Source organism: Callorhinus ursinus, unplaced genomic scaffold, assembly GCF_003265705.2.
Source record: "Callorhinus ursinus isolate GAN/ISIS: 27379988/994484 unplaced genomic scaffold, GSC_fseal_2.0 scaffold6, whole genome shotgun sequence".
NCBI classification, from domain to species: domain Eukaryota; kingdom Metazoa; phylum Chordata; class Mammalia; order Carnivora; family Otariidae; genus Callorhinus; species Callorhinus ursinus.
Window position 1 is genome coordinate 54226212 of NW_027397068.1, and position 18379 is coordinate 54244590.

The following is an 18379-nucleotide window of genomic DNA, read 5'->3' on the forward strand; positions in this document are numbered from 1 at the left end:
CCGCGGAGAGGTTCCCAAGCCGGTTACTGAGTCCTCCACCCCCGACTCCCACAGTGGACACCTTTGTGCGCCGGTTAATTTGAAAACAAGGGCTGGGGACGGGAGGGACTCCCAAAGAACGCCCGGCCTAAGCGGACCCTGCAGTCCTGTCTCCGGCCCTCACCGCTGCAGGGGGGTAGCTCTGCAAGGGGGGCGCGGCCCCGCGGGAGCTGACCGAGCGGGAATCGGAAGGGGAGGGGGCGGGCTTGCGGTCGTAGCGCCCCCTCCCGGCCCAGGCGCGGACCGGCTCCTGCGGACTCGGTCCCCCGCACTGCGGGGAGGAGGGGCGCGCGTCGGCAGGGTGACGGGGGCTCCGGGCAGCGCCGGGGCGGGGACTCGCAACCGGGCAGGCGGGCGCGGCGCGCGCTCGCAGCGGGGCGGCCCCGTCCTGATACTCTCGCCAGCCTCTCGCCGCCCCCCTCTCGGAGCGTCGGCGCCGCCCATGGCCGAGGTGCTGGAGCCCGAGCCCGCGACAGCCGAGCGCGCGGCGGCCCAAGCCGTGGAGACGCCGGGCTGGACGGCGCCGGAGGACGCGGGCCCCCAGGTAGGCGCCTCCCGCGGGCGCGGATGGTGCAGGCCAGAGCGCGCCGGGTGACTTGCAGTGGAGCCGGAGGGTCCCGCAGATTTAAGTAAAAAGTTCAATTTTTTAAAGTTGCCTGGGTCCCCAGCTCCGTTCCTGCCCAGATGGGGAAATTCGGTCGGTTAGCCATAACCCTAGGTTATGGCTACATCTCCATCTCAACTGGCCACATCTCGGTTTCTTTTGAGGTTAAAAAAGAAAAAGGAATTGATCAGGTCCCAGAGCCCGCGGTGGGACCCTCCCGGCCCAGAGGACGTAACAGATGCTAGGTCTTACCGACCCGCCACCCCTGCGTGTGGGGCAGAGGCCCCCAGCGTCTCTAATCCAAGGATGGGAGCCTCGGGGAAGGGGCCCTGCCAGGTCCTAAGGAACCAGAACCAGGGGTCCATCCAGGTGGACCCGAGATCAAGCCACCTGTACTGTTGCCTTTCACGTCCTGCCTTTTTAGAATTGCTTCCCTCAGTTTTCTCTGTTCCATTTTAGCCCGGAAGTTATGAGATCCGGCATTATGGACCAGCCAAGTGGGTCAGCACTTCCGTTGAGTCCATGGACTGGGATTCAGCCATCCAGACTGGTTTTACAAAGCTGAACGGCTACATTCAAGGCAAAAATGAGAAAGGTGAAGACGATTTACCTTATAATTATTTATATTGTGGTTGAGTCCCCGGGCTTATCTTGCGTTTTAGGTTATTAAAGAGATATACTTTAGAATAGAAAAATGAGATCATCGAAGACTTAAATATTTGAAGACAAGGACTCTGCTCAGGACCCTTAGCAGAGTCTAGAGGAGGGTAGTGCTTTTCAACCTCTGTTGTCTGTTTCTGCTGGATGAACTGGGCCTCTGTGTAACTAGTGTTAAGTCCTTTTCATGGCTAATGCTTCGAGGTAATTTGGTGACTGGTAGGTTAAGAGTGATCAGGAGGCAGGAAGGTACTAAGAACCCAAGATCAAGGGTCTCAAGACGTCTGGTTCGGGCTCTGACGCTATTTATGCTTTAGCAGGTCACTTAGCCTATGGGATCTCAGTTTCCGAATTGTAAAAAAAAAAATAAAATAAAGAATAGGCTGGACTATACGGTCTCTAATTTTCCCTTCTATTCCTAAAACTAGAATTTATTAACCAAAAATATTAGTAGTACAGAAAGTGTTTAATGTGGCCAGTGGATAATTGAATCATTCTGCCCCCCCTTATTTTTTAATGATGAAAATTATCTCAAAGGTAAATTTTATGTCAGTAGCATAAAGTAAGTCAGGAAACTCAGATCAAAAAAGATAGTAGGTTAAATTTTTAGAAGTAGTCATAAATACGCTAAATCTGCTTTCATGATCTTTTCACAGTATTTAAATGTATTATTTTATGGTCCAGAGATGAAGATAAAGATGACAGCCCCGGTAACAAGCTATGTGGAGCCCGGTTCCGGTCCTTTCAGCGAGTCTATCATTACCATTTCCCTGTACATCCCCTCTGAACAGCAATCTGATCCGCCCAGGCCTTCAGAGTCAGATGTCTTCATTGAAGACAGAGCTGAAATGACTGTGTTTGTCCGGTAAGTGGTAGGTAATTTATAGCCCTGCCGACTGCTAGTTTTCCTTGCCTGCTCTCAGTTGAGCTCCTCTGCAATTTCAGCAGGCTTTTCACCCTTCTGTAAAAAAAGAGGTCTAATGCATTTTATGGTGTTTTCCTCCTGGCTCAGTTTTGTGTGTTCCTAAGGGTCTACTGCAAGATATAATCAATTCATGTAATGAAGAGTTTGTTGCATACTTTCCACAACTAAGACACAATGCACATTATTCTCAACCTGCCGTTGAGGTAAACCCGAACAAGAATCGTAACACACAGTGCAGCGTACTCCTCCTCCTCCCAGCTTCTAGGTTCTTTTTTTTTTTTTTTTAAGATTTTATTTATCTTTTTGACAGAGGGAGACACCGTGAGAGAGGGAACACAAGCAGGGGGAGTGGGAGAGGGAGAAGCAGTCTCCCTGTTCAGCAGGGAGCCCGATGCGGGGCTCGATCCCAGGACTCTGGGATCATGACCTGAGCCGAAGGCAGACGCTTAACAACTGAGCCACCCAGGCGCCCCCCAGCTTCTAGGTTCTGATAGCCCCGGACCCTTCCTGCGATCCCCAGCCCGAGGGATGCTAGCTGCTTCCTGCAGTCATTGCCTCTGTTCATTGAGTGGTTCCTTACACTGTTTCAGGCTTCCGGTACCGGTTTGACACATTCTTAAATTCTCTCTGATGAAATGTAAGACACGCACAGAACATGGTAACAGTCTCATACTGGTGTTGCTCTATTCCTTTCTCTCCTTCTTGTCACCACCCACCTGTTAAAGGAATCTGTCTGTCTGTCTCTCTTTCCACAGGCTCCTCAGACCACCACAGTCTGGGAGAGGCCATACCATCTCCTTGGGGCTGCCCTCGTCACCCTCGGCTGTGCCCTTGCCTTTGGCACGTGATGGCAGCTCTTGTCTGTGTGACCCCTGCAGCCTTCGTGTATTGACCCGTCTGTTCTCTTGATGCTGAGCCATCCTGTTCAGTCTCAGAAAGTCACTCTCTTGCCATTCTTCCCCTGTTCCTCGCTCTCACCCAGGAAGCGCTGTTGATGCCCCGCATTGACTCCCAGGTCATAGCAGACTTGCTCTGGGTGATCTGTTTATAAAGCTTCAACTACATGTGTCCAGTGACTCTCAAAATTTAGTGTCTCCAGCCCCAATTACCCTACTTGCTGGACATTTCCATGAGAGGTAGGTGGGGATCAAACTCAACAGCTCTACAAATGAGCCTTCCCCCAGTTCTCAATGTATGTGAGCAGTGATCTTCTCTTGCCTGTCTCAGCAAAGGGCTTCATCAGCCAGACAGCATCCCTGGCAAGGACCTCCAAGGCCACCATCAGCGAACCCATCCCTGACAACTGGTTACCAGATCCAGTCCAGGCTCCTTGGAAATGATCCATGACTCTGTTCCCTCTCCCCTTCCCTGTGACTTCCTCAGGTCCTCATCCTCTAGGAACCACACCAGTCATCTCTGTGTGCCCCAGTGCTTGGCACAGTGCCTGACACTCGGTAGACGTTCGGATGTCTATTCTTCTCAGGTCTTGACTGCTGCACTTCAGTGGCCTCCCAACTGCTGGGAGTAACCTGCCCACCATTTTCTTCCTCTCGTGCTCCACACGGGTACCCATGGTCTTTCTTACCACCACAGCAGCAAAACAAAAACCCCACCCCGTGACTTCACTAAAAATCTCTGTGACTTTCCATTTGCTTCAGGGTGAAGTTCAGACTGTTCACAATGCCTTTTATAATGTGGCCCAACCGTGTCTCCCACTAGCTACGTTCCACTGACCTTCCCACCCTTCCCCGAGCAGCCCGTGTTCTTCCACATCTCTCTTTTTTTCTTAAGTTTTTATTTCAATTCCAGTTAGTCACCATCCAGTGTCCTCTTAGTTTCAGGGGATTCAACACTTCCCTCCATCACCTGGAGCTCACCACGACAAGTGCCCTCCTTCCTCCCATCACCTGTTTCACCCATCCCCCACTGACCTCCCCTCTGGGAACCACCAGTTTGTTCTCTAGAGTTAAGAGTCTGTTTCTTGTTTTGCCTCTCTTTTTTTTCCCCTTTGCTCATTTATTTTGTTTCTTAAATTCCACATATGAGTGAAGTCACATGGTGTTCATCTTTCTCTGACTAACTTATTTTGTTTAGCATAATACTCTCTAGTTCCATCCATGTCGTTGCAGATGGCAAGATTTCATTCTTTTTATAGCTGAGTAATATTCCATTGTGTATATACAGCACATCTTCTTTATCCATTCACCCATCGATGGACACTTGGGCTGTTTCCATGTTTTAGCTGTTGTAGATAATGCGGCTGTAAACATCAGGGCACATGTGTCCCTTTGATTTAGTATTTTTGTATTCTTTGGGTAAATACCTAGTAGTGCAATTGCTGGATCATAGAGTGTTTTTGTTGTTGTTGTTGTTGTTGTTTTGTTTTTAACTTTTTGAGGAACCTCCATACTGTTTTCCAGAGTGGCTGCACCAGTTTGCATTCCCACCAGCAGCACCCTTTCTCCACATCCTCGCCAACACCTGCTGTTTCTTGTGTTGATTTTAGCCATTCTTACAGGTGTGAGGTGGTATCCCATTGTAGTTTTGATTTGCATTTCCCTGATAAGTGATATTGAGCATCTTTTCATGTGTCTGTTGGCCATCTGTATATCTTCTTTGGAGAAATGTCTGTTCATGTCTTCTGCCCATTTTTTAATTGGATTTGTTTTTTGGGTGTTGAGTTTTCTAAGTTCTTTATATATGTTGGATACTAACCCTTTATCAGATATGTCATTTGCAAATATCTTCTCCCATTCTGTAGGTTGACTTTTAGTTTTGTTGTTTCCTTCGCTCTGCAGCTTTTTATTTTGATGTGGTCCCAATAGTTTATTTTTGCTTTTGTTTCCCTTGCCTTAGGAGACATATCTAAAAAGAAGTTGCTGTGGGCAATGTGAAAGAAGTTACTGCCTGTGTCCTCTTTTAGGACCTCATGGTTGCAGGTATCACATTTAGGTCTTTGACCCATTTTGAATCTTTTTGTGTATGGTGTAAGAAAGTGGTCCAATTTTATTCTTTTGCAAGTTGCTAGTCCAGTTTTCCCAACACCATTTGTTGAAGAGACAATCCAATATCCCATTGAATGTCCTTTCCTCCTTTGTCGAAGATTAACTGACCATATAATTGTGGGTTCATTTCTGGGTTTTCTATTCTGTTCTATTGATCTGTGTGTCTATCTTTGTGACAGTACCATACTGTTTTCATTCTAGAACTTTGTAATATAACTTGAAATCTGAAATTGTGATGCCTCCAGCTTTGCTTTTCTTTTTCAAGGTGGCTTTGACTATTCGGGGTTTTTTGTGGTTCCATACAAACTTTAGGATTGTTTGATCAAGCTCTGTGAAAAATGCTGTTGGTATTTTGACAGGGATTGCATTAAATATGTAGATTACTTTGTGCAATGTAGACATTTTAACAATATTTGTTCTTCCAATCCATGAGCATGGAATGTCTTTCCATTTCTTTGTGTCCTCTTCAGTTTGTTTCATCAGTATTTTATTTATTTTTTTAAAAGACTTTATTTATTTGAGAGAGAGAGAGTGGGTGAGAAAGCACGAGTGGGGGGAGAGGTAGAGAGAGAGGAAGAAGCTGACTCCCAATGAGCAGGGAGCCCGACTCAGGGCTCAATCCCAGGACTCCAGGATCATGACCTGAGCCAAAGGCAGACACTTAACCAACCGAGCCACCCAAGCACCCCTTTCATCAGTATTTTATAGTTTTCAGAATACAGGTCTTTTACATCTTTGGTTAGGTTTATATCTAGGTATCTTATGGTTTTTGGTGCAGCTGTAATGGGATTGATTCCTTAATTTCTCTCTCTGCTGCTTCATTATTGGTATATAGAAATGCAACAGATTTCTGTAAATTGATTTTATATCTTGCAACTTTACTGAATTCGTTTATCAGATCTAATAGTTTTTTTGTGGCGTCGTTCAGGTTTTCTATATATACTATCATGTCATCTGCAAATAGTGCAAGTTTTACTTCTTCCTTGCCAATTTGGATGTTTTTTCATTATTGGATTGCTATGGCTAGGACCTTCCACATCTCTGTAGCTGTGACCTCAGGCGGGTTCCTCAGATTTTCTTGCCCGAAGCTCTTCATCTGTAAAATGTGTATAGTTATAGTACCATCTCATAGGGTTGCCAGGAAGACTAAATGAGTTAATTTCTGTAAAATAGTTAAAATGTGCACCTGACCTTAACTACTAGTTCTAGCTCTTTCTTTCTCCTCTTCCTGGAGCATCCACTTTCGTGCTTCAGGGCTTGGATCAAATGGTACCTCCTCTGTGATGCCTTCCTCAGTTTCTCCAGTTAGCTAGCCACTCTGTTCTGTTATTCTAAATTATAGTGATAGAGGTACAAACTGTAACTTTCTCAAGAATACTGCAACATGGCATTCTGTTCATACCCTGCAACTCCTAGCAAGGCAGGTGTGTGGGAAAAGAATCATATGTTTGTGTACTGAATAAAGCTGTGAGGGATCATTGTAGAACAATATGTATTCAGAGAACAAAAGATGATTTCTAACTAGGGGGTTCGAGATTTGATTTCGGGGCAGAAATAGGATCTGAAAGCAAGTTTCCTTTAGGCAGAACAGACTATGAGTTGGCTCTTCATTAAGGAAATAATAGATTTAGGGGGCAAATATTTCTTAACACATGGTTCAGAATTATCATTATCAGTCAACATTCTGAAAATTAGAAGTTTTATCAATTTATCTTCAATGTTTTATTTCATGTACATGTGTGTACATAGATACCTATACTATTCGATGAGGATTTAAAAGATACTGCATGCCATGAACAATTCTAGATGCCTCATGAACATCGTTGAATGAAATACACATAGTGTGTACCCTTGAGAGCTTACATCTTACCTGAAGAATGGTAGGACTAAGCTTTTCCATTGGTACGTTGATAATACAACTTATGCTAAAGAAGGTATATTGGGAATATTTGTGATTTTCTGTGTTTCCTATTCTCAACCTTCAAAATCAAATTCATCATATTTACATGTCAGCAACTCAGCTAGGTCTGGGTGCTGTCATAATTTAACCTCAGGATAGTTTTGTATGTACTTGAAAATCTATACTTAAACTTTTATTCTCTTTTCCCACTTTTTATTTAAATCTTTTGACTGTCTTTTCTTCCTCATCCCCATAGCAACCTCCAGCCTTGCTCCTTCCCTCCAGTCTCTTTTCCATCTGTCTTTCCCGGATCCTAAGAAGTTACTTTTCTGCTCAGCATCCTTCAGAATAATCTCGAAAGGCCTGGAGATGACATAAAAGATTCTTCTTTCTGGCTCCGACTCACCTTTCAGAGCTCATTTTGTGCCTCACTATGAACATGCTTTGTATTTTTGAACTTCTGTTCCTTTTCTTCTCCTTCCCCTTTTCCTGCCCAGCAAAGCCATCCTCTATTCCAGACTCAACTCAGATGATATCCCTTACCCCTGATTCAGTCATATCCTTGGGGCTCCCAAGCATATGGATCCTGTCTCTGTTAAATCTCTTCTCAGGCTGTATATAAAGAGCTGCCAAAACGTTCCCCTCTTCCAGTAGACTATAAATTCATAGGGTCGAAGCTCTATCATATTCATCTATGATGCGGCACCTACCCTTTTCCCAAGGAGAGGAGGGGAGGGGAACTGTTCCATAGAAAATTGGAAGTCTGAAAGGGAGTCTTCTAAGGGGGTTTCCGTACGGTCCTCTGACCGGCAGCATCAGCATCATTGGGAGCTTGTTAGGAATGCAGATTCTCAGGCCCCACCTGCATCTGCATTTTAGCAAGATTCCCAGGTGATTAGTATGTGCTCGCGAAAGTCTGAGAAGCAAGAGTTAGAGCACGAGATGGTGAACGTTCCAAGTCTGCCTGCCAGCAGCTGGGACATGTGCCTCCTCGTGGGTCCCCTCTGTGTGTGGCGAGGTGGCGCTGAGAATGGGAACCAGAGGAGAGGAGGTTGGCTGCTGGCGGGTGGGGGGCGGAAGCTGCACTTGATCCAGCCTTCATCGTGTCAGCTTCTGCTCCCCTTTTCGGACTGACATTTACATCAGCGTGAACATCATTCACGGTTATTTACTTTCTCCTTCACAGGGCTTTCGATGGATTCTCTAGTGCTCAAAAGAATCAAGAACAACTTTTGACATTAGCAAGCACTTTGAGGGAAGAAGGAAAAGTTTTCAATGAGAAGGTTTACTACTCCGCAGGCTACAACAGTCCTTTCAAGTTGCTTGATAGAAATAATGAAGTGTGGTTGATTCAGAAAAATGAACCTTCCAAAGAAAATGAATGAGGAAAAAAACCCAGGAAGTTCCATTGCTTACTGTAGACATCAACACTACCTACCTATAAAATGCAGGTCTAGTTGCTCTACCTGAGAGAACTGTGATGAACTGAGCTTATTTCCAAGGTGCCTTTTAATGCTTGAAGCTTTATCTAGATACACAGGGAACAGGGGACAGTATTCTAGAAACATGTGAATCAATCAGTCACAGCTCTGGGGGAGTTTATTTCTGTGAGGTTCCTGGAAAGTGTCCTGTTACTTGACCCTTCTTCACATGTTGCCTTTTTTGACTTGGATTTGTGTCATTTGGATGTTATCCCCTCCAGATATTATCAATAAAAATGCCAAAGAGTTATCCTGTATGGCACGGCTAGGCTGTGAAGCCTTGCGAGGTGAAGTTCAGCTGAAAACAAAAATCAGATTCTTTTGCACCTGACCCTGTCACATTCCCTGTGGTCTCCTCTTCCCCAGCTGCCCAGCCACCCCCACCGCAACAGAAAATCCCACAGTACCCAAAAGGGTCGATAATATTGCATGGCAAAGAACAAATTTATGAAGTTAGGGACTTCTATTCCTAAACTCAATAAAGGCATATTCTTTCCTGAAGTCATGTATACAAATATGTAATTTTAAAATTCACATCCGCTTTTAAAGTATTTCATGTAGTGGGGCACCTCAGTGGCTCAGTTGTTAAGCGTCTGCCTTTGGCTCAGGTCATAATCCCAGGTCCTGGGATCGAGCCCTGCATCGGGCTCCCTAATCCGCAGGAAGCCTGCTTCTCCCTCTCCCACTCCCCCTGCTTGTGCCCCCTCTCTCACTGTGTCGCTCTCTGTCAAATAAATAAATAAAATCTTTAAAAAAAAGTATTTCATGTAGTTCTGGAGGTCATATAAAAATGATTATAGTTATTAAAAGGATGAGTTGCCATAAAATCAAGGAGGTTGAAATGTGTGCCTAATTGTGTCCTGGAGATGTCAGATATAACTGGGGCCCAAGGATGCCAGAGCACCTGACTCTGGGGTCCCAAACAGACCAGGTTAGGCCACTCACCGCTGACAAAATCCAAAGGCAAGGAGATGAGAGGTGGTGAAACAATTTATTTCAGTGAGGCCAACACTGGGACGACCGGGGACTAGCGTCTGAAGACGATCTTACATGCTGAAAACACTTCCAAATTTATATAAGGACAATGTGGGACAGAGGTTGGTGGGTACACGCAGGTGGGCAGTAAAGGTCAGGTCAATCATTGCCTTGCGGTCAATCACACGGTGTCTTTCTTGCTTGAACGGGTAGTTTCAGTTCCCATCAGGGGCTACTTAGCCCACCTGGTCTTTTGCCTGAGTTAACAGATATGCTGGAAAGAATCAATTAGTACAAACTGAGGTCAAAACCGGGGCAGTTGAAGTCCTCTTCCACAGAGAGGAAGCCCGTTGTGGGAAAGGCAGTAACTACTGTGGCCTCTCAGGGTATGGTTGTTGGAGGACTGAAGGAGAAAAGCAGGTTGGTTCTCAGTAACTTCCCAACAATGCACTGGGACACTAGTTCCGGTTCCCATCACTGTGTGTGGTTAAGCAGAGAACGTGTCATCACTTCTAGAGAAGATTATCCAATGGCAAGAGGATGGAACCAGATAACGCTAAGGTCCCTTCAACCCCAACATTATGTGATATCTCTTAAAATTAACCTCCCAAACTGGGATATCTATAGTGAGCATAATCCTAGGTCCCCCTGGACCCTTCTATAGGACAGTAATTCCCATCTCTCCCTTGCCCGGATTGCTAACCTGGATAAAGACATACCTATAGTTAATGGCTTCCATAGCTAACTAACATTTCTAGATTACCTTCTAGGTGCACCATTCTAAGTGTTTCACCCGAATTACTACATTCAACCCTCAGAGCAACTCTCTGTGCCACATTCTATCAGCTCCATTTTGCAGATAAAGACGTTGAGGCACAGAGATGTTAGGTAACTTGCTCCAGATGAAACCGTAAGAGCAGAGGCTAATTGGAGCCCAGGCAGTCTGACTCCTGGGTCCATGTGTTAACCGCTAGGCCCCACTGGCAGACAGCAGAGTGCAGCTTCCTTGGGTCACGAGCGGCTGGGGTCATATAGAGCCATTCATCCTGCATAGCCTACGTGCATAATCAATATGATTATGACCTCAGAACTACCTTCTAGTTTGTAATTTTTGATACAAAACAAGCTAGATTTCTGGCTTTGAAATTCTTATGGATATAAAATTTTAGAATCTCAGGCAATTATTTTCCAAAGGTATTTGCTCACCTTGATTATTTATTGATTCTTTGCCTTTTTATGCTTGCCAAAATGAAATTAAATTTCTTCTTTAGCTCATATAAAAAACAACAACAACAGCCAGAGGACCCCTTCCAGCCCTCCTACTAGAATGTCCACAGCACTAGCCTCTACTGGTATGAGATAAATATTTTTAATATTTACCCCATAGTTCTATACAAATAGGCATCTCTTATGCAATAAACTTCATTTTAAACAAGAGAAGCATATTTCTGATGATCAACATCTAGTTGTAATCTGAAACATGTTCAGGAAGAAAATTGATTTTGTACCATTCAATCCAGGATATCTCATTTTCCCCTTATCTTCCATAAATCATAAACTAAAACATTTTTCAGCCCTAAATCAATCCAGAGAATATTTCTCATAGCAATGAATCAGTTATTTTGATTGCATGGCTGGCACTGACTACCAAATATCCCCTATGTCAACATTTCTGCGGAGACTGTTCTTCTCTTATCTACAGCAAATTTATGAGTAGACTCTTCTAAGCCTAAGCCTCCCACCTTTGCTGTTGGTGTAACTCTTGCTCCATCCATTAGCACCTCTCCTCTCCTCTCTAGGCTGTCTTGCACCACACGTTCCAACCATGTTTCAGCCACTGAGCCTGCCAACAGATTCTGCCTGATCCTCCTCACCCCCCCAGATTAAGTCCGAGGTCCCCCCTAGACTTTCATGGGGGGGGCAATAATTCCCATCTCTCCTTTGCCTGAATTATCCAATTTCTCTGGAAAGAATGATCCAATGTCTTCCTTGGAGTTCTAGGTTTTAAGGAGGGATCTCAGGGATCATGAGAGGGATTAAGGTGGGCAGTCCCCCACCACTGCTTTCCACAGAGCTATCCACATGTCGGTGTGTCTGTCCATTTTTCATAAGATTGTCTTTTCCAAAGTCTGAAAACAATCCATTTAAACTCAGTGCATTGATACCATCTTTTCTAGTTATCACTTAACCTTTCTCCCTAAACATTTCACTGGAAGGTCATTTACTTTCCTTCACTTTTGAAGAAGTCATGGTGGCATGTCTACCATGTTCCAGGCACAGCACTACACATGGGGGCTGGGACATGGTGGTGACAGAAACACTTGCTCATCAGTGAATTCGTAATTATCCAACCCCACAACACCTTTCGCTCTTCCATTCAGTCCTCCTTCCTGAGTGTCCTCGTGGGTTTATGTTCTAGAGAGGGAGAGAGTGTAAATGAAATGAGGGTCTGGGATGGTGGGTGGCGTGGCCAGGGGCAGCAGATGTCACCCAGCGGGGACAGCCCAGGCCTCTCTGAGGAAGAGATTTGAGACTGGGGTGGTGAGAAGGGGCCAGTCAGATGAAAGCCTGGCAGGTCGTGGACATCTTGGGCAGAGATGGCCGGTTCAAAGGAAGAGGCCACCTTCAGTATTCAGAACAAAAAGCTGCATGTAGTGATTGCTGAGCAAGAGACAAGAGGGAGCTGTGCTTGCAGTCTCTCTGGACAAAGAAAACTGCTGACCTGGTACAGGGTTGTAGGAAGTGCAGAGGTCAAGGGTTAGCGGGCTTTCAGAATCCCCTAGGAATGGAGTTTTATTGTGGGGTGCGGTTCCCAGAGTGAGGCTACTGCTGAGCCTGATTTAGGAGGCTGGTTTAGAGGTGAGATTACTGACATGAAGTTGTCCTTGATCATTTCTGGTACTTAGGTGTAACAGTGGCCAAAGACCAGTCATTTCTTTTCTGGGACCTGGGAAGGCAAGCACACAGAGGTGTGCTCCTCAGATCCACCTTCGAGAAAGGACCAGCTACCTGGCTTGAGGGCTGTGGTCAGCTGATGTCTCCAGCTGACACTGTCTTTTTGGGGTCGGCGGCAAATTCAAGATAAGGACACATTTTTCTCGGGCGTAGTGAGCCTGTGCCTGAGCAAGGCAGTGGGAGCTGACAGTCCGCTGTTTTCTGGCATCTTCCAGCCAAAAACTGAGCAAGGTGGTGGTGCAAGGACCTAGCTGTTTCTGCCCAACTCAGGCCCCTTCTGAGTAAACAGTCTTTGCTCTGGAGCTCCATGGTGGGCTGGCAGAGCCTTCACCAGATCTGTCATGAAGCCTGACAGCTCCCCCAACCACAACTCACTTTTCCTTTCTGCTTTCAGAGACTGTTAACTTTGTCATACATTTTTTGTGCTCCTAACTCCAACCCAGGGTCAAACCGGCATAACTGGGATCAGAGTGGCCCACGATCATGGGCGGTAAGGGCATCTCGACACTGGATCACTCACTGCCTGGCTGGTTATGAGGCTCACATCCCTGGTCGACGGGCAGTGCATAGACTGCTCCTGGCATTAGAGGGCTGTCTAGTTATTAAAACTTTAGATGGAATGACCTACTTCTGGAGAAGCGTACAATGGCTGGTAGATGATTCGGGTGTCTCAAATATGGGGTGGGGCTGGATAATGACTAGAAGGGCAATAGACTTGAATGGTTATTACTAACTTGAATTGATGTCCTCCAGGTGGATAAGGAAAAGCTGAGGTCAATTAACAGACAATTTAAAGTTAAGTGTGAGAGCCAGAGTCTCTTTGGGAACTTGCTAAGAAGCCCTCACCTCATGCCGAAGTTAAGCAGAAAAAGCTGAAGGTCAAGCACAGGATTTGATGGCAAAAGTAGTAACCACCAAAAATGCTCAACCAGGGGAGCCTGGGTGGCTCAGTTGGGATGTCTGCCTTGGGCTCAGGTTATAATCCCGGGGTCCTGGGATTGAGCCCCACTTTTTGGGGGGCTCCCTGCTCAGTGGGGGATCTGCTCTTTCCTCTCCCTCTGACCCTCCCCTGCTCATGCTCTCACTGGTGCTCTCTCTCTCAAATGAATAAATAAAAATCTTAAAGAAAAAAAAAGTTCAACCAAACCAGGTTTGTTACACCAAGGCCAGTACCAAACCTGGATAATGAGAAGCGGACAGCTGGTGGATGCCCCCGACAATTTTGACTCCCTGAAAGGTTTCTGAACCTTCTGGGCCTGCAGAAGAGGCTCAGCCTTTCCCCATTAAGAACTAGAATCACCCATTCCCCCCCTCTCACACCATAACAGGAGGAAATGCAATATTCAGAGAGATCTGTCCCCATAAGGCAACAGGTGCCCCTGGAAGCTGACGTCCCCTGTTTCCCAGGCCTGTACCCAAGGTGAAGTCTTTGCATCACCTGGCTTGGGCCATGCTAGGCCCGATGAAGGCAGAAGTGGATAACCTGCTTCAGGTGCTGCAGAACCTAGCCAAACGCCCACTGGCAAGGGCCAGGATTGTGCCCTGGGACCCTGGTTCCCCAGGTGCTCAGTCAGAAGACTGGACAAGGGGTGCTCAGTCAGAAGACTGGACAAGGGAAAGCTTACTGGCTTGGGGGTATCACTCAGGATACAGGATTTAATACCATGAGAACAACTCTAGAGGACGGTGCAAACTCAGGGCTTTAGGGTGGGTGGCTCCTAGAAGCCTGGAAGAAGTGATAGAAATGTTAAAATGCCTGAGCTGCCGGGAGAGATAATAGGGGAAGGAATGCAAAGCTCACAGAAGAGCCCATGCTGGATAATTAGCTGCAGCAACAGGCCCCACCTGATTTTGGTCTTAATCTGCTAGGGCGACCTTAACAAACCACATAGACTGGGGCGCTTAAGCAACAGAAACTTGTTTCGCACAGTGCTGACAGCTGGGAAGCCTCAGATCAAGGTGTTGGCCAAGTCAGGGGGGGAGGTTGGAGAAGGTCATGGGGAACAAACCGCTGCCACTTGACCCCGGAGCTGGCCCCAGGCAGTTGGAGGCTCCGCACCCCGGCTCCTGTCGGCAGAATGCGTGCTCCACTTGCCCTCCCCGCTCCTAGAAGCTTCTTCGAGGACACAGCCGTGGGATGGAAATGGGGCTGGAGCTCAGTTCAGGCTTCTAGGCACAGTCGTGCCCCCTTAGCTGCAGGGGTTACATTCTAAGACCCCCAGTGGGTGCCTGAAATCACAATAATACTGAATCCTATATGTACTGGTTTTTCCTATACGTACATACCTATGATAAAGTTTAAATTTATAAAAATTAGGCAGAGTAAGAAGTTAACAATAACCAGTAATAACATGAAATAATTATAACAATATACTCTACTAAAAGCTATGTGAATATGGTCTCTCTCAAAATACCTTATTGGACTGTACTCACCCTTATGAGGACGTGAGCTGGACGTGAGCTACTCTGACCTGGTGGACATACTTCGCAAGGGGGAGATGCAGTTCCCAGGCTCACAGCAGAAACCGCAGAGAAGGGGGTCCGCAGTAAGCTTTTGAGATTCTGGGGGGCAGGTTCGGAAACCTACCCATCTTGCAGCACCGAAGACAAACCTACGTTCCCTTGTCTATCAAAACTGCCGCCTACCAATATGGAGCGGTTTACCTTTGGTCTCTCCCTGCCCTCCGCGTTCGGGGACCAATTTCAGATGACACCCGGGATGTTCCTGAGCAAGTTGTGAACCAACAGGAGGGTTCTTTTTCTCCTTGTGAGAACACTAAGCCCAACTTGAGGGCTCCTCCTTATGACCTTACCGAAACCGAGTTATTTTCCAAAGGCCCCATCTCCAAACAACAGCCGCATTGGCGGCGAGGACTTCATCGTGTGAACTTGGGGGAGGGGACACAATTCGGCCCATAGCAATTATGTTCCATGGGAAGGCCCAGAGGACCCGCCGTTCGGCAAGTGGCACAATTACGTGCCCCCTGGAAAGGCACAGGTGCTAGGTATTTGAGCAAAACCAGGTTGCTCAGCAGCGGCTGTCCTCCGCAGTGGAGGCTGGCAGGACAGGTTGGGGAGGGATCTGGCTCACCAAGGCAGCAGTGTGGGTGATGAGCAGACTATGACGAGCCCAGGTGGCAGCACTCGTTGCAGAAACCAGGGAGCGTTAATGATCATATTGACCACTAAGGTCAAAAGGGCAGCCAAGGGGGCCTATCCTGTAAAGTCTTACAGAGGTGGTTAATAGAACATGGCATCTGGAAGGACACAATAGATGGGGTAGCCAACAAGGGTAATGCTCTTTATACATAATCAAAAGGGAGAAGGAATGGATAAGCAGGGGGCTGAGATCACCCCTACCACCGGCCCCCACCCCCTGCCCACAACACTGACCCCTTGCCCAGTTTCCAGAGTTGAGCCTCTTTTCAGACTCAAAACTCACTGACTGAAGAGGTGGTTGGGTTCCCAGGAAGAAGGTCCCCACAATATTTCAGTAAGTACGCACACTAATGAGTCCCCCAGTATTTTTCTAAATCGACCTGTGTCCATTTACTCAGGTGGCTATACCCTGGAGACAGAGAAATACCCAGATACGCTGAGGTCCAAATTGACATTGGATGCCCAGAAACCTAGGGTGTCATCATAGTTCCTCTCCCCCATTAAAGTGGGAGCATAGGGAGGTTAGAAAATAAGTGGAGCTCTGGGGCACCTGGGTGGCTCAGTCGTTAAGCGTCTGCCTTCAGCTCAGGTCATGAGCTCAGGGTCCTGGGATCGAGCCCCGCATCGGGCTCCCTGCTCCGCGGGAAGCCTGCTTCTTTCTCTCCCACTCTCCTTGCTTGTGTTCCCCCTCTCGCTGTGTCTCTCTCTGTCAAATAAATAAATAAAATCTTAAAAAAAAAAAAAGCTTCAGGTAGGCTGCGGGGCCCTGGGAGAGATGCAACCATGAGACACCACGTGATGATGTGGCCGGAGCTGCCCATCTTACCTAGGTTCTGTCCTAAAGTTGGTAGGACCAGTAGCAGTTCGTCATGAGATAGAAATGATACATCCAGGAGCAATCATGAACAGGACCGGAGTACATAAGCAAGCTGCATGGGCAGGTCGCCCAAACTCCCATGTCATCATGGTTGCACCCAGCCGCCCTCACCTTCCCTCCCTCTGGTTATTTGGAGGACATGTATGATCAGCTGAAGGAAGAGGGAAAAGCTTAAACTTGGCATATGGATGACTTGGCTTACTCTTGAGGGTGCAAGATGAATAGGGAGAACAGCTGGATTACACTCTCACTCAGGGGTGATGTTGAAAGACAACTTCGGGGAAAAAATTTCTGCGATCTTTCTGCAGAAAGAAGAAAGAAAAATAGGGCAGGGTTTTTGATAATGGACCTGGTCATTTACTTGGCAAGGGAAAAGGTGAAATATACCTGGAGTCATGGCAATGGCAAATGGCCTGGCCAACGGGTCAGGAGTTTGGAGAGGGAAAGGAAAAAAGGATTACTGAGACAAGGAGGTCTGGGGATAGAGGTACGTGGATGCACCTATGGGAGCAGGGACAGGGCATGCAAAGCACTGCTTCAGATGTTAATGCCTCGTGTCCAGGGTCCAGCAAGAAGAGTCACCATCTTGTCAGGGCTAACTAACCTGGAGTGTAAAAGGAGGTATGCCTGCTATTACGTGATGTGTGGAACTCAGGACACCCACTTGGGGCACCCCTTATACTCCTGGCCCAGTGGGAACTGTGAATGGAACACAAGTGTAGCAACCCTAGTCCCAGAATGGTTTGATTCTCAGGACCTCAGAACCCTCGGGAATGACAGCTTGGTTCACACCATTAGGAAAGCCAGGGAGATGAGCCGAGGTTGGCAGTTGAAGGTAAAGGACATGGAGGGGAGGACAAGTATCAGATGTGGCCCCAGGCCAATGGCAGAAAGGGCTGTAGTTGGTCCCACCATGCTCCTTTTCTCCTCTGGAAGAGAAGGCCACCAAAGCCCTGGAGGAGTGGCTCTCCGTGTTTGTGGGGGTGGGGGGAGAGGACCTACAAGGTGCAAGGCGAGGACCATGGCAAGCATGGAGATGTGCCACTTAGATCTCCTTTCAAGACTTGCCAGCCAGCTGTGAATAGTGTGGTTGGTTGACAGCCTCTAACTGTTGGCTTCATCAGGGGCCACCTTAGCTTTCAAGCTGAGGTCATACTATTCCCAAATCAGAAAGGGTTGGTGGCCAATGATCACACTAAGTAGTGGAAAATGAAGGCACACTTTTCTCAGAGCAGCCTCTTACCAAAGACCAAGCGAGGCAGTGGTAAAGGACCTAGCTGCTCCTGTCCAGCACGGGGCCCTCTAGTGAGCCATCTTTCCCCAGAGTTCCCATAGGTTAGGCAGACGTGTAAGGTCAGTCCTGCAGTCTGACCGCTCTCCTGGCCTCATCTTCCTTCTTCCCTTTTCCTTTTAAAGGTGTTACATTCCAATAAAGCCTTAGGCATTCTTCATGGTCTTGGTGTCTACTTCCCGAGCTAGCATAGAAATACAGAAACTTTTCAGGGGTTAAAATAAAGACTCTGAGGTGGGAAGTAGCTTCTGCTAAGGGACAAAGAGGAGAGTAAGGCTAGACCCTTCGAGTGAGGGGAACGGTGGCAGATCTGAAAGGCCCCTGCAAGGTGTTAGAATTCTAGTCTGATGGTAATAATCAGTCTTCGAAGGGTTTCAAGCAATGGAGGGCTACGAATTGTCTTTAAGAGCTTATTTTGTATGGCAAATTAAGAGTGACTGAAGATGCACCATAAAGACAAGACCAGGTGGGAAGCTTTTCTAAGAGTCTGGGTAGGAGACAAGAGCTTGGA

General features: G+C 47.0%; 1 protein-coding gene across 1 annotated transcript; it reads left to right on the forward strand.

Moving 5' to 3' along the window:
* Positions 1-384: 384 nt before the first annotated feature.
* HEBP2 (heme binding protein 2) lies at positions 385-9334 on the forward strand. The gene is made up of 4 exons (XM_025861228.2): positions 385-583; positions 1103-1238; positions 1985-2165; positions 8317-9334. The coding sequence occupies exons 1-4, from the start codon at positions 482-484 to the stop codon at positions 8513-8515; spliced, it is 618 nt and encodes a 205-aa protein (XP_025717013.1). The 5' UTR covers positions 385-481; the 3' UTR covers positions 8516-9334.
* The last annotated feature ends 9045 nt before the right edge of the window (positions 9335-18379 follow it).

Excerpts from the sequence above, each read along its gene's own strand:
- HEBP2 (XM_025861228.2), top strand. The coding sequence starts at position 482 with ATGGCCGAGGTGCTGGAGCCCGAGCCCGCGACAGCCGAGCGCGCGGCG. Across the intron at positions 584-1,102 it reads CGGAGGACGCGGGCCCCCAG|CCCGGAAGTTATGAGATCCG; the intron begins GTAGGCGCCTCC and ends GTTCCATTTTAG. Across the intron at positions 2,166-8,316 it reads GAAATGACTGTGTTTGTCCG|GGCTTTCGATGGATTCTCTA; the intron begins GTAAGTGGTAGG and ends TCTCCTTCACAG.